Source organism: Ruditapes philippinarum, unplaced genomic scaffold, assembly GCF_026571515.1.
Source record: "Ruditapes philippinarum isolate M1 unplaced genomic scaffold, ASM2657151v2 ctg3978_1_1_1_1, whole genome shotgun sequence".
NCBI classification, from domain to species: domain Eukaryota; kingdom Metazoa; phylum Mollusca; class Bivalvia; order Venerida; family Veneridae; genus Ruditapes; species Ruditapes philippinarum.
The window spans coordinates 45,695-60,123 of record NW_026855982.1 but is presented as its reverse complement, the minus strand read 5'-3'; the positions used below and the strand labels follow the sequence as shown (position 1 = coordinate 60,123).

General features: G+C 33.3%; 1 protein-coding gene across 1 annotated transcript; it reads right to left on the bottom strand.

Annotated features, from left to right (window-relative positions):
- Positions 1-5,144: 5,144 nt before the first annotated feature.
- Positions 5,145-10,048, bottom strand: LOC132745038 (uncharacterized). Its single transcript, XM_060733873.1, has 2 exons — positions 9,919-10,048; positions 5,145-7,799 (listed from the first exon to the last, which is right to left on the bottom strand). Exon 2 carries the CDS (start codon positions 7,796-7,798, stop codon positions 5,705-5,707), a length of 2,094 nt encoding a protein of 697 aa, XP_060589856.1. The 5' UTR covers position 7,799; positions 9,919-10,048; the 3' UTR covers positions 5,145-5,704.
- Positions 10,049-14,429: the final 4,381 nt, after the last annotated feature.

Sequence of the window (14,429 nt, the reverse complement as noted above, 5' to 3'; positions counted from 1 at the left end):
TATTCAAAAGATGCATTTACATTAAGAAAGTAGCATTGTATGTGAAATTATCTGAACTTTTAAGTACTAATAAAAAAGCAAAAATAATAAAAAAAATTCACAGACCTTTTTTTTGGGGGGGGGGGGGGGGGGCTAAATGGGCCTTTAACAATATGTCTTCTATGGATATATTCATTTGTATAAAGTGTGTTTTAAATGATACACTTTTTTTCTGGTTCGTCAAGGCAGCTTTTAAGGATGAACAAGTGAATTTTACAAACTGTTTTAGTTTTTTTATAAACACTTGTATATATAGGAATTGTAAATAATGTAGATAATTTTAGTTATTTTAGTTATTTTTCCCAATTTTTATTTTATTATTTGTATTTGGTGATGAGATGGATTACTATTTTAACCCGCCAAGTTCTAGTAACATGATATAAAATAGTGTGATAAGGAATTCTTGAAATATATAGCGTTCAGGATAGAATATACTGGTATTCAAATTACTAACCAATTCCTTACTCTACCTTATTTCCTTATTTTTATTGTTGGCGATTTTTCTTTGGGGGGGGGTGAAAGAGAGAACGTCCTGAATATTTGAGTCTCAAAATTAGCTAATTTTGGTAAAACATTTACTCATTAAATTAACAAATTTTGAAACCCCTGGTAACAATAATAAAGAATTCCTAATACAATGTACTAGCATGACTAGTATTTCATAAAGTTAACAATGTTATTATGAGTTTTTGTTTGCTTATTAGAGAAAATGAAAAAATATTTATCATAGAAAGCATCAATGTAAATCATAGCAAAATTGTTTCTGAAAACTCTAGAATTTTTTTTATATTATATTTAAAAGCAGCACGCCTCCAGATTCATGCAAATCTTCATGACAATGTTAATAAAGTAACGTAAAGTGAATAAGGATGTTAATTAACAAATAGCAAACGACGCTTTCAAAAAGATGTCAAAATATGCAAAAAAGCCTAAACTACGTTTGTAACACAATAAAAGATATGGTGATAAATACTACAAAAAATACATGTATGTCAGTGTGAATCATTTAAAGTTTACTTTATGAAAATCTAGAAAAATAATGTTTCAATCTAGAAAAATAATGTTTGCTACACAATCAAATTTACACACAATCGTCGTCACAATATGAATATATATTTATTAGAGAACGTGACATGAAAATATTATGATTTTTTTACTCAAAGATGAGCATAGTAAACAATAATGATGTTGCTTCGTGTGTTGAATTATACTTGTGTCATAAAACATGACGTTGTTAAGGTATCTTTGTGATTTGTAATATTTTATCATTTCTCTGTATGTAATTTAATGTTCTGTTTTATACAATGTTTTATGAGAGAAATATATCATGTATAATTTAGTTTTATTGTGATAAATTATTTCATTTATGCCAATTGGAAAATGATGAAGTGGAGGCAAAGAGATATTTTGTGAAAAAAAAGTGGATAGACCTCATTGAGGAGGAGTGCAGTGCACAAGAATGATAACTCTACCCTGCATAATTTTTGAGTTATTGCCCTTTGTTATTTTTCAAAATTGAATTTTGTCCAGAGCATAACTCCAAAAGCCTATGAGATATCAACATGAGACTTCATAGGTGCATATATCTCACTCAGGAGGTGTGCAGTACAAGAATGATAACTCTACCTTTCATAATTTTTTAGTTATTGCCCTTTATTATTTTTCATACTTAATTTTTCACCTGAGTGGAGCAAAACTCAAAAAGTTTGTTGGATAGATCTTATTGAGGAGGAATGTTGTGCGCAAGAATGATAACTCTTCCCTATACAATTTTTGAGTTATTGCCCTTTGTTCTTTTTCATGCTATTTTGTCCAGAGCTTATCTCAAAAAGTATTTGAGGTATCAACTTGAAACTTCATAGGTGGATGAATATCATCGAGGGAGAGTGCAGTGCAGAAGAACGATAACTCTACCCTGCATAACTGTTTAGTTATTGCCCTTTTTTATTTTTCAAAATTAATTTTTGTCCAGAGCATAACTCAAAAGACCTTTGAGATATCATTATGAAACTTCATAGGTGCATAGATCTCACTCAGAAGGTGTGCAGTGCACAAGAATGATAACTTTACCTTTTATATTTTTTGGGTTATTTCCCTTTGTTATTTTTCATACTTAATTTTCAATTCAATTTTTTTCTCAAAGAGTATTTGAGGTATCAACTTGAAACTTCATAGGTGGATAGATTTTACTAAGGAGGGATGCAGCACACAAGAATGATAACCTACCCTGCATTATTTTTCAGTTATTGCCCTTTGTTATTTTCAGCCATCAGTATTCACATAGGTTTCAAATCTGTAATCACTATAGCCATCAGTTTTCATAATTACCAAAAGACCTCTTAAAATGGAATTATTCTGCTCTACTACATAAACATTCTTCCAATGAGCAAACACATTCGGCGGGGATGGCCATGTTGACATGGCTCTTGTTAAATTTTCTAACCGGTCTAAAACCCGACCAACTCAATTTAAACCGATGAACGTGTGTCAATGGATGAACAGACAACAGCAGATAATACGATGAAAACAAAAACAGTAAAAATAAACAAATTTCTATTTACAAAAGAGATGAAAATATCTACAAATGGAAAAATGAAAATAAAGTGAATTAAATAGATTAAAGTAAGTCCTATACTTTAAGGAAAGTCCTACTCTTTAAAGTACGTCCTTATACTTTGCTCTTATAGTATACATGTAGTAACACGTTGAAGTGACACACTTATAAAAAGAAACCTATCTCAAATTCTGTATTAGTCTTGTAACCTCCATGCTGGGTTGGCCATTCTGACATCAGAATGAACCAAAAGTCACAAGAAGAATACGAAAAGAGGATGTTTGCACGGTACAGAATGAGCTATAAATCCTTAACTTTAGTTGCTCTGGGTAACGTCAAGAGCGTAGCTCCTACCTCCTTGGGTATACGAGTCGTTATACCGGGCATTAACTTCAGGTTATCAAATGTCCAATGTCCAAGCTGTCCTTGCCGTATCGTGTCGGGGTCGTACACTAGCATCGCTTGTTATCGTCATGTAGCCGTCCTTGCCTATCGTGTCGGGGTCGTACACTAGCATCGCTTGTTATCGTCATGTAGCTGTCCTTGCCTATCGTGTCGAGGTCGTACACTAGCATCGCTGGTTATCGTCATGTAGCTGTCCTTGCCTATCGTGTCGGGGTCGTACACTAGTATCGCTGGTTATCGTCATGTAGCTGTCCTTGACTATCGTGTCGAGAGGTCGTACACTAGCATCGCTGGTTATCGTCATGTAGCCGTCCTTGCCTATCATGTCGGGGTCGTACACTAGCATCGCTGTTATCGTCATGTAGCCGTCCTTGCCTATCATGTCGGGGTCGTACACTAGCATCGCTGGTTATCGTCATGTAGCTGTCCTTGCCTATCGTGTCGGGGTCGTACACTAGCATTCGCTGGTTATCGTCATGTAGCTGTCCTTGCCTATTGTGTCGAGGTCGTACACTAGCATCGCTGGTTATCGTCATGTAGCTGTCCTTGCCCTATCGTGTCGGGGTCGTACACTAGCATCGCTGGTTATGTCATGTAGCCGTCCTTGCCTATCATGTCGGGGTCGTACACTAGCATCGCTGGTTATTGTCATGTAGCTGTCCTTGCCTATTGTGTCGAGGTCGTACACTAGCATCGCTGGTTATCGTCATGTAGCTGTCCTTGCCTATCGTGTCGGGTCGTACACTAGCATCGCTGGTTATCGTCATGTAGCCGTCCTTGCCTATCATGTCGGGGTCGTACACTAGCATCGCTGGTTATCGTCATGTAGCTGTACTTGACTATCGTGTCGAGGTCGTACACTAGCATCGCTGGTTATCGTCATGTAGCTGTCTTTGCCTATCGTGTCGGGGTCGTACACTAGCATCGCTGGTTATCGTCATGTAGCCGTCCTTGCCTATCATGTCGGGGTCGTACACTAGTATCGCTGGTTATCGTCATGTAGCTGTCCTTGCCTATTGTGTCGAGGTCGTACACTAGTATCGCTGGTTATCGTCATGTAGCTGTCCTTGCCTATCGTATCGGGGTCGTACACTAGCATCGCTGGTAATCGTCATGTAGCCGTCCTTGCCTATCCTGTCGGGGTCGTACGCTAGCATCGCTGGTTATCGTCATGTAGCCGTTCTTGCCTATCGTGTCGGGGTCCTACACAACAGACTTCCAGCTGCCTTTATCATTTTACTTAGCCGTGACATCCATCCCGGGGTTGAGTGCTTCAAAGATTGGGCATCAAAACGCTTGCTCCTATAGGAAACGTTTTAAGTAGTAAAGATTAGGTGTCACGGTAGTCACTGCTTGTCATCGAATTTATCACTGTAATTAATTCTTACTAATACACATGTAATATAACAAGTTCTCAATGATATTGAAATGTATTAATGATATATGAAAGTTGTTTCATGAATGGCTTAATTTGATATAAATAATGACAAAATTAGAATTATAACAAATATTCTGCAGCTAGTACAATTTTACAATAAAATTTATAAATTAACACCGCATACATGAATATCAAGATGTATGACAGACAAAGACAATAACGACGTTTCATATTTTTAATGAGACACCGTATAGAACCATGACAATGTACAACAAGTGTATGCATATACAATTCAAAAGTATTGTCATGTAATAAAGACTTGATTCTTTTCCTTCAATTAATTTTTCAAAAAGCAAAGCAATTTACGGAAATCTGTAATGATGAGGATGGAATAATCTGCACTTCCGTAAATGCAAATACGAAAATTTAAAACCGCTGAAAATAAAATCGTATGGAAATACGGAAGCGAGAATATAAAACTGCAAAAAAATAGCCAAAATCAACTCAAAATTTATAATTAAAAATAACCCAACTGATACCAGTCTAGAAAATTTTTTAATTTATAAATTTTTGAAAAAAAATCTCTTTTTAGGTCTTTTGGGGATGGAATTTTTCCACATTTGTCATTTCCTATTTCATTAAAATAATTTTAAATTCTAAACCAAATTTTTGGATTTGAAAAAATTTTACAGTAATGCACTTAAAGTCCCCTCTAAAAAATAAAAAAATGTTGGGCAGTTGACGCATAAGTCTTTGGCGGATAAAAAATATAAATAAAAATACAATTAATAGAAAAAGAACTAAAATGGGACGTTAAAAAATATGTCCTGACACAGCTTATTATTTTATCACTTAAATAAATTCAGTATACAAAGACACTTATATCTATCTTAGTCTATGTACATGTATATTACAATGATATGTTCAACATCAATAATAAATTGCCATTCTTACATCCAGTTGTGTAATTCTACTATTTTCAGTTGCTTGCAAATATGTACACTTTCCATTTAGGGATGACTGAATTTATTAAATATTGAACTTATGTTTAACAACAAATATTTACACATATATTTTAATGTTTAGCAATACTGTTCCTTTACATTTATATGTCTCTCTTTTATCATAATTTATAATTTTGTTATTTCCATTTACAACTGACTGAATTTCATTAAATTATAAGTTTCTTTTTATCTTTATAATTATAAATGTTTTACATATATAGACGTATACAATGTAATGTTAAGCAGGACTGTTCCTTTACTTTTATATGTCACTCTTCTATCATAATTTATACTTGAGTTATTTCCGCCTTTCTGTTATACATTCTATGCCCTGAAATTTTCCAATACAGATAGAAGTGTGCAGATATGTATCTTTGCAGCATTGTTTCTCCTCCTTAGATTTAGAGACAACAAATAACACTGTAGAGCATCCCTTACTCTGCCTTCTTGTTCCATACACTTTCCGAGAATATTGAAAGCTGTTTCCCGGTGTCCAAGGTTTGGTTCGGTTATTATAGTTCTGAAAAGTTTTGAGAGAGCAGATTGTTTTTCATTATTTTTCCAAAGATGGCTATTAACCTTGTATTGTAGAAAATAGAGGTAAGGAAGAGAATCCACCACAGCGTTATCCATCCATATGTCATTTCCGGTGCGGAATTTCCTATCCTTCGCTGTAGATCTTACCATTTCATATCGGAGTTCAATGGGTACACAATGAATTTCACATGGCAAAAACCTGACACATGATGCTGTTGCATACTGTATGACATCTTCATTATGTTTGTCAGATATTGCAAAAAATCCTGATCTTTCAAAAATTAATTCAAATCTATAGCAACCACAGACTGGTTCAACAACTTGCAGACCATAGCTTCTTTCAATCTCACTGAGAACCAGGTCTGATTTTTGCATTTCTTTTACACAATATAAGATTGAAGCTAATTTCAGTTTACTTGATGCAACATCTGTATTCAGGCCAAGTGACATGAGCTTGAAGACATCAGAAGATATAGTGTTGTGCTGATTGATGTTGATAGAGGCCAGTACAGATCCAAGTGTTGTACAGTACATTGGCAACAGAAGATGACAGGCTGTCTCAGGCAATCCTCCATATTGGATATTGACACTACTTGAAATAGAGTTTGTCAATGTCTGTACAGCTTCATAAGGACTTTTGTTTTTAAGAGTGAAAAAATTCAAAAGAAATAAATTTGAAATGCTTCCAGCTGTAAAATATAGTAGATGTACTGAAATGCGATCACTTGTCTTGAATGGACATAAGTTATAAAACTTGAGATGAAGCCTGGAACCAAGATCATCACATTTAATACCAAGAAGTGCCACTCCTGCACTGTTGATAATGTTGTTGAGTATTTCCAGGATATATGGTTTGACTACAGATGATATCTTACCCCTCATCAAATTGTTCTCAGATATGATAAAATGTGGACAGTTTTCATTAATAATATTGTTATAGAGGAGATTTAAACACAATAATAGACAAGAAAGTAAATTGTTTTCTCTCCAGATGTTAAAATGTGAATTGGCAATACAGTGAAAGAGTATAGTTTTACACATGAAACTGGAAATTACATTTTCAAATTGCGGATCAATTAATGATTGTATAATCATTTTCATCAAGACATAACAGCGAATCTGTGTTATATTAATGTTTAACATTAAACACCTTTCAGCTAAAGATGTTGATATTCTCCATTCAAGTTGCCTATAGTCACTCCATCTACATCCAACAGGAACAACAAAGCATCCAGTTCTATTGCAATATTGTTTCATTTCAGGAGACGGCCATTGACCTTCACCTTGTTGATTCAACCATTGTCTAGCTTTTTGTGGCCATGTTTTACAGTGCAGAGCTGCCACAATGTCTGTATCACAGTAACCATGTGATCCTGGTTGTACTCTTGCTGGGCCATGTAATTCTAATGTGTCCAAATATTCATCACCAGATATAATAGATTGTTTTAGCAGTAATTTTCCTGTTCTGTCTCTGAAGAAGTATTGATTAGATTCATTATCAATAGGAAGAGGAGCATCATGTCTCAGTGCTTGAAGTAAACAATATCCAGGAGATACAAAATTATCTTGAATCATCAATAGATTAGGTACACCATGTATCCATTCACACCAGTCTTGTATTACAGGAAAATCATTTAAACAATAAAGTGCATCTGTGTCTGACTCCATCCCTATGGTAGTTGTACCTTCTGATTGACTCCCAAAATAGTATAACATACTTTTATCCTTTTCCCATAATTGGTTATTCACATGTTTCAATGATTCTGTCAGAAGCCATGTTCTCCTTCTCTTCAACACTATTCTCTCATCAACACCTATATCAGCTAATACTTCAGATAATCTCATTGACACAGTCTCCGTGTAATTTGGTTCTTGATACATCCTGTAAATATTATTTCTAACATATTAATTTATTAAATTTCCTTTTTATTGATTTTATTTGGCCACATGATAATTTTTAATTATAATGTATTCAAAACAATTTTGCTTTTTTTAAACTCACTTTCGAGTGTAGAATGATTTAGAAGTATTTTTCATCAATAGTAAATTCTTGTATTATCTATTAACTTTTTGTTCAAACCGAGTCTGCAATTTCCATGTAATTTTATTGTGATTAATGCTTACATGGGATCACTTTGTTTCCCAATTTTGTTAATGATTCTTTTATCAGTATGTCATCTCTTTATGAAATGAACCTCATCATTGATATATTATATACATGTACTATTTATTTCTTTATACTCTTAACATCACACGTTTATTAGTATTTGAAATTACCTTTTGTTTCTATATGCAGTGAGGTTTAGTAGATTAAGGTGAAACAATTCTTTTATTAATTTTGCATTTGTATATCAGGAATATTGGGTTTTCTTGAGTAAATAAACTTCCTCGTTCTCATTCAGTCTTAATAAGATAACTCTTAAATGAATGCTTATATATCTGACATTTGTTATCTTCTTTCGTTGAAATCGTCTCGGTCTACAGTTAATTGAAAGACAAACATAGGAAACATCATAGAAATGAGTCAATAATGGTAAAATCATTATAAAATAATCTCGGAAGTGGATGCTAGATAGTAATTTAGTTCAAGAGATTGTTTAATGATAATTTTAAAATGTTTGTTGGTAACATGGGTAAAGGGCACAACAGTATTTATTATACTTTATGATACTTTTAAATTTGCTAGACTCTTTATCAATGTAATTCCTGCTATAATAGTTAATGGGTTTGAAACCTGGTTAAAGACATTTCCTGTTAAGCTTTGAGTGTTCAGATGTGCCACGGAATGTTCTTTGGTTTGTTTGTTTTTTGTTTTGTCTTTCACCGTAAATAAACTCATTATCCACGTCTACAACATCCTCTTAAACCACAATCATGGTCTATTTTGATCAAACTTCACTGGAAAGAACTCCACAAAACTAATATTAATAGCTAAAATCTGGTATAAAGTAAAGTCACAGAATCTCAAAAACGACTTTAAAATCTTTGATAAATTCTCCTCAGAAACTGACATGACAAAATTTAGATAATTGCCTTGTGTTCTTTTCCAAACGTTATGTAAATCATGTCCCATAGGACCAAAGTTGAATGCGTCCTGAGGTCATTTAATTCACATAGACTTGTGTAGGAAAGCATGTTACTAACTATGCCCATAGGTGTATGGCGCGTTGATTGGAAACAGTTATAAAAGATAATAATATAATTTGATCATATTTATATGTGCAATACAAAACAAATTCATTCAATTTGAATAAACTGTCGGTTAGTCGGGTATTTTGACAAAAACACACCGTTCAGGTCTCTGTCGAGTTACACTTGTGGAGATAACATATCTTCACATAACATGAACTGACTGAAATGACACCTTAATTTCCTTTAAGAGTAATCAATCTCCTACCATTTGGTACCAAGATAATGAAAATTGATGAAAAATTGTTGGATTTATGGAGTTCATATAAAGATGGGTGCTGAAAAATGAGCGGCGAGTTGCTTACCTTTACTAAAAATATATATAACAATCTTTTATTTTTGTGGGAAATGAAGGTAATTGAACTAAAAGCATATACCAAATATTAAAGCATGTTTCAAATGAAAAATACAGCAGTTTCCATGGTTTTGAGAGGTAGAAGGGTTGAAGAATGGGTGAGGGGGCGGGGGTAGTGACAAATCAACGCGCGGCCGCCGAACACCTATGACTATGCCCAGAGCTTGCATATTGTTCATGCAGTTTGTTTAGTAGTCATAAATAAAATCCTTATATTGATTTCTTTACTCAGTCTGACGGATACATAAAATTTTCAAAACGAAGTATTTTTTAACACATTTACTTTATGATACATCTGTTAAGTATTTATCATCATATTCATCCAACTTTTGAAGAATATTAAAAGCTCAACTATTTTTTTCTTCCTCTTTCATTAATTCAGCTATTTATGAAACTTGTTATTACCTTATAAGTTTCTTTTTGTTTCATTTCTCTGGAAGTAGGAATAAAATATTACCTTTTGTTTATATGTTGTAAATAATAGAAAATGAGGTTTGTAAATTCCAACACCTTTCAAGGAAACAACATCTTTGATCAATTTCTCAATTGTGAAATGTTGGGTTATTTTATAAAACTTTTACTTCCTCTTCCTTTTAACTCTTTTTAATGAATTTTTATATATCTGACATTTGTTACCTCCCTTTCTTGTAGTTGATGAATTTCTAAAAACAGAAACACTAAAATTTTGTCCAACTCATTAATATAGAGGACATTGAATCATTATGTCTTAAGATGAACGCTTTGGGAGCAATGGTCCCGTGTTGTTGCTTAATAATAGAAATAGAAAAACCTTAAAAACATCTTCTACTACTAAATTAAATGGTGGATGATCACCAAACTTGGACTGTAGCATTCTAAGGTAGTCTGTCATCAAATTTGTTCAAATTAATTTGATTGGTCCCTTTAAGGGCCTCTAGAGCAAAAAATTGAAAAAAAATCTTCTAACAGCTTCTGCTAGTTCTTAGGTAATCTTTTATCAAATTATCTCATATCAATTTGATTGGATCCTCTGAAGCTAAAAAAAGAAAAAAATAAACTTTAATCGTCTTCTTCTACTGAACTAATGGGTGGATGCTCATGAAACTTTGTATGTAGCACTTAGATAGCCTTTGCGGTCCCTAATTTGCTCATTTTAGATTCATTGATTCCTTTAAGGTGCCGCTATAGCTTAAAAAAGAAAGACCTGAAAAACATTGTTTTGTACTGAACTAATTGATGAATTATCACCAAACATTGCCTGTAGCATTCTTAGATTGTCTGTTATCAAATTTGTTCAAACTAATTTGATTGGTCCTTTTAAGGGCCTCTAGAGCAAAAAAAAAGAAAAAAAACTTCTAACAGCTTCTGCTACAGAACTAATTGATGGATGATCACCAAACATTGTCTATAGCATTCTAAGGTAGTCTTTGATCAAATTTGCTCATATGAATTTGATTTGCCTCTTTTAGGGGCCGCTAAAGCTAAAACTATAAAAACCTTTTTACGTCTCCTTCTACAGGACTTATTGATGGATGGCGACCAAACATTGTCTGTAGCATTCTGAGGTAGTCTTTATAAAGTTTGCTCTTAATAATTTGATTGGCACCTTTTAGGGACCGCTTACGCTGAAATGCCCATGGCCATGACATTTCTTCAAATTACAGTTTGATAATGAAAAGGAAACAATTCATGTCGGAATGTCTTACATGTGTAAATGTTATTTTCTAAACAAAAAAGATTCAATAGCTGGGAGAAAGTCTTAATGTCATGACCTGTTTGTTTTTCAGAGATCTTGAAGAAATGATTTGTGGTCATATGCTTTGTATCTGAACAGTACACATAGCTGCACATTGTCTTTCATTTGACATGCTAAAATAGGACCTCACTAGACACTACTGCACAATGGCAAAGTTCAATTGTATAGAATAAAATCTTTTTCTGAAACTATTTAATGTTCTCAAATGCAATGGTAAAAATAAATTCATCTTCCGTTCGTGCTCTAGAATTTGGACAGGCATTGCATTATTCTATTAATTTTTCTGCAGGGTCATTTGTAGGTCAGTGTAGAGACAATGTTGTGTCACTTGTTTTGCAAGTGAAATAATGTAATATAAATTATGTAATCTGTTGTTATTCAGCGAGTGCCTGTCTAAGTTTGGTGACAGTATAGGTAGCCAACTATGGGAGGCAATCAATTTGATGTTATGCCAAAAGCAGCAACAGTAGATGATAAGGTAGGTAACTCTCCAATTAAAATGGAAAGATAACCTTTTAAACAATTTTAAGGAACTCCTACAAGCAGCATAAAAAATTATTGGTGAAATAAGAAATAGACTAGTGTCAATATTTGAAATCCAAAATTTCTTGAATATTTTAACCACTTAAATTTTGTTTTTTTTAAAATCAACAAAACGGTTAATTTTTCAGATTTCCTTATTACGTAATTGACAAAGGACAAGAACAATTATAGTCAGACTCTACATAATAATTTACTACTGTTGGATGAATTTATATTCAGGGCTTGCCCTCTTCTTCTGCTTTGAAATTTGGGCTGCCCATTGACAAATTTAGGAACTTCGAAATGTATCAAATATTAAATTGAGTACTTTCAGCTTAGAGGAGGTCGTGGTTCCACAAGATGTTCTTGTTTCATGATGAAAGCTGGGAGCCTGTGGTTATTCTCCTTCTGTAAATCTGAAAGGTGTCATTAGTTTATGACACTTACCTTGAAAGGAGTATAATGAAACTTTTAAGTTTTGATACAGAACAATTTATATGTAAATTTTATTCAGATATTGTGTGTGTATATGGGGGTATACCAATGCCTGAATTAGACGGGAATTTATTGATGCCTTCAACAAATTGCCAAATCCATTGACGAACCCTGACGATGAGAGTACTTTGGCATGGGATATAATGTGGAGTGACCCAGCCAGGTATATATATACACAATAAATCAAAGCAATTTTCATGGGGACACTTACAATCAAATGATTAGTGTTGCTGACTTAGGAGCATGTTGCATATAAAATAAGATCTTGTCAGTGTGACAGTGACATTAAATTCCATTAGACACATAGCTAGCTTGTTCTACTCAGTGGCCTGCTCACGCCTGATTTGATGCATGAGAAGAAGGCGAACTTTGGGTGTTTCTCTACCAGTTAGTTTCAGAATTGTCACTTGTACCTTGAAATATTGCTGTGACCTCACATTAAACTCAATGAAATAAAATTAAATGATTTGGGCAAAATAAGATTAAAGAATAGTTAATTATTATGCATATTCAACAAGAATAGACTAATTTATGTTTAAAATTCTTAAATGCTGCATTTCAAAAATATTGTTCTATTCATTTTTATAGTCTGGATGTATTAACTCCAGAGACAATTCAGGAACTTAAAGAAAACAAAGGCTTCATAGCAAACACTAGACGAGGGACTGCCCATTTCTTCAGCTGTGATGCTTTGTTTGGCATTTAGATAGAAATGGCCTGACACATGTTATTAGGGCTCATGAGGTGCAGGAAGCTGGCTTCCAGGTAAATCTCATATGTTGATGTTTATGTTTAAGAAATTTGTGAATACTTTAAATTCACTAGCATTTAACAAAACTAATTTTCTTTGTATTTGTTTATAAAGCAGACGTATTCTGATTAACTAAGCTCATACGATTGTGATGGCCTTCTACCTTTAATCTAATGTCCCTCACTTACAAACTGGTTGCCGGGTGTTAGTTATTCTGTTTACCTGTCTTGCCTTTAGGAGCTTATTAAATATTGTGAAGAGTTGCAGAGTTTTTTTTTATAATAAAACAGTTATTTAATGGGTGTTTGTGGAACAGTTAACTCTTGTCCATCGGTATCAGGGATGACATTTGGAACTGTTGCCAGATTTGCTTATACAAACATTATAGAACCCAGCCAATATGCAGACTGCTGCGTTGTCACACCTGGCTATATCCTGTTGACTGTTTATTTTTGTTATGGAATTCCCTCACAAATAAAATTAGACTGTTCCAAATTCAATGCAGGTTATTTCCATAGAGAAAATTTAGCATAGTAAGGTAATCTTAAGTTAATTTTTACTAGAAGAGTAATGTAATCTTAAGTATATTTTACTGGAATATTTGATTTAATAATCTGACCAGGTAAGGTAATCTTAAGTTTATTGTACTAGAATATTAATGTTCTGATTTAATTTTTTGACCAGGTACAACAACAGGGCAAGTTATTGACTGTATTCTCCTCGTCACATTACTGTGGCGGTAGCAACGAAGCCGCATGTGTACTTGCCGATAACTACAAACTACGTATGATCAGAATAGATACGACCTGAACATGCCTCTAGTTTCCATGGTTACCAATATAATTATCATCTGGGAGGAGAAATCATGGCCAGCTGGGAGAAATTAACATTCAGCATCTGGTTTCGTGTATTTTTAAACATTTACTTGATAAATGTACATGATATTTTATATTTGAACAAAGCGTTGGATGTGTGTTTTCTCAATGACATTTCAAGGATCATCTGTTACTGATTGAGTTGGTTTTTGGTTGTTGTGTTTTTTTTCGCCAATAAATTTTTCTCCAATTTAGTTAGTAAATTGTAGGTACAGACAAGGCAATTTAAAAATACCTGAGTTTATAAAATTTGCATAATAACATGTGTTGAAATTAAGATCTGATAAATGAGTTAGTGCAAGGATTAATCAGTTAATCTATATAAACAATTTAATCTGTTAAAGCATATTGTTAGTATTTTTTATATTCTTTTTGTTAAGTTCTGAGTTCTAAGAAGTATTATTGCCTTTGATTTTGAGATTTTTAGCACTCAATGTTAAAACAAGATGACAAATAGAGGGAAGAGAATATTGAAATTCTGTAATATACAAAATAGTTTTGGCCTAATATATCATTTTAGGTTAATGATTAATTTAAGCGGTCTTCATAGTGACAAAATTATGTTATGAAACAATGTCTTTCATTTTGTC